General features: G+C 34.0%; 1 protein-coding gene across 1 annotated transcript; it reads left to right on the top strand.

The window, feature by feature from the left end:
* Window positions 1–201: 201 nt before the first annotated feature.
* On the top strand, window positions 202–1,182 carry LOAG_15239 (hypothetical protein). Its single transcript, XM_020448908.1, has 4 exons — window positions 202–274; window positions 500–642; window positions 729–966; window positions 1,090–1,182. Exons 1-4 carry the CDS (start codon window positions 257–259, stop codon window positions 1,177–1,179), a joined length of 489 nt encoding a protein of 162 aa, XP_020300976.1. The 5' UTR covers window positions 202–256; the 3' UTR covers window positions 1,180–1,182.
* The last annotated feature ends 227 nt before the right edge of the window (window positions 1,183–1,409 follow it).

Raw genomic sequence — 1,409 nt, 5'->3', positions numbered from 1 at the left:
ATTTGAATTCCTTTCCTTTAAATCGATTTAAGCATCTCTTTTCTTTCCTCCGAGCACCTTCAATTATTATGACAATCCTTCTTGTACCTCACCCTTTTCCAAATCATTTTTATCTTCGATTTTTTCGTTTATAAATTTATTATTTTTTAATGAAACGTATCAATTTATTGGAATTTAAGCGTGAAGAAATCATGTACTTTATTTTAGTCAGCTTAGAGTGGTTTTGTTGCTCGAATTTTTGGCGCTTCAGAAAAGTATGAGGGAACATCTCAGAGTGAGTTTATTTAATTTTTATTTTTCCAACTTTCAATTCAGTTTCTATTCCCTTAATTCCGGCATTCAACTCCTATCACTTTAATCACACTCTCAATCAACCATTTAGGTTGTTTGTATGCAATAAAACTTCTGCAATTAGAAGTCCCTTAAACTTCACTGCATGTTAGCTTAGCGGTTTTATCCGGCAATAAAATTCAACTATCATGTTAACCTTTTTTTGCAGCAGAGAATTGGACCTTCGCAGAAAAATGAAGTAGATGAATTGGCCAATTTAATATCAGATCTGATAGCAGAACGAATTCGTTATCAGGAAGAGCAACGGCAGCGCGAAAGAGAATTATCGGCTGTAGCTGTCGTCAGTTTCAGGTGAATGAAAATTTCCATCTATTTTGTAGTATCATTTGACAGTTAAATTTCTTTCGACCATTTACTAAACTTAGTACCATCATCAGGATCCCCGTTACAATGATTGATGTGCTGCTTGGGGTGGGAGATCAACGGGCGCTTATGATAGCGTTTGAGACTGAAACGGAATTAGAACTTCCACGCCGATACCAGAATCCCAGATTTGTAATCAGTGGATATAACCATAACATCCGTAAAGCTCTACGGATGATTGAGGCAATTATCAATGAAGAATGTCGCGAATCGAATTCTTCAACGTACACCTTTATTCCTGATCCGAATGCGGTAAAAATTATTTAATTTCATTCAGATAATAATGAATTTGAAGTCATTTTCTGTAACGAATATTTTTTGTCGTGTTCAGTTTAAATTCATGGAAATTATTCAGTTGAATGATGAACTTTGTAGGATCAAAGTGGTACCGATTATATCCTCTGTAATGGACCAATCAATGAAGCAAGATATAGGCCTGGAAGGGAAGGTATGCATCGAGGTTAGGATCGAATATTCAGGATGTTTAATTGATTTGCATGTTTAATATTTGGTGTATGTTGTATAAAAATAAGCAATCGTATTGTGTTTTTGGGAAATTTTTGATCATTCCACCTTATTGTTTTGTTCTTTGTACAATGTGTCTGACTATTACCAAAATTATTTTATTTGAACGCGTAAGTAAGCAATAAATTTTTTTTTTCAATGTTGCATCAAAATTTGTGATTCCTTCTACA

Source organism: Loa loa (genome assembly GCF_000183805.2).
Source record: "Loa loa unplaced genomic scaffold supercont3.830, whole genome shotgun sequence".
Lineage (NCBI taxonomy): Eukaryota > Metazoa > Nematoda > Chromadorea > Rhabditida > Onchocercidae > Loa > Loa loa.
This window is presented reverse-complemented; position numbering and strand designations above follow the sequence as displayed.

What these genes read in the sequence shown, in the direction of transcription:
- LOAG_15239 (XM_020448908.1), top strand. An exon ending in GTAGCTGTCGTCAGTTTCAG is followed by an intron (nt 643 to 728) that starts GTGAATGAAAAT and finishes TACCATCATCAG; the next exon opens with GATCCCCGTTACAATGATTG. An exon ending in TTATTCCTGATCCGAATGCG is followed by an intron (nt 967 to 1,089) that starts GTAAAAATTATT and finishes TGAACTTTGTAG; the next exon opens with GATCAAAGTGGTACCGATTA.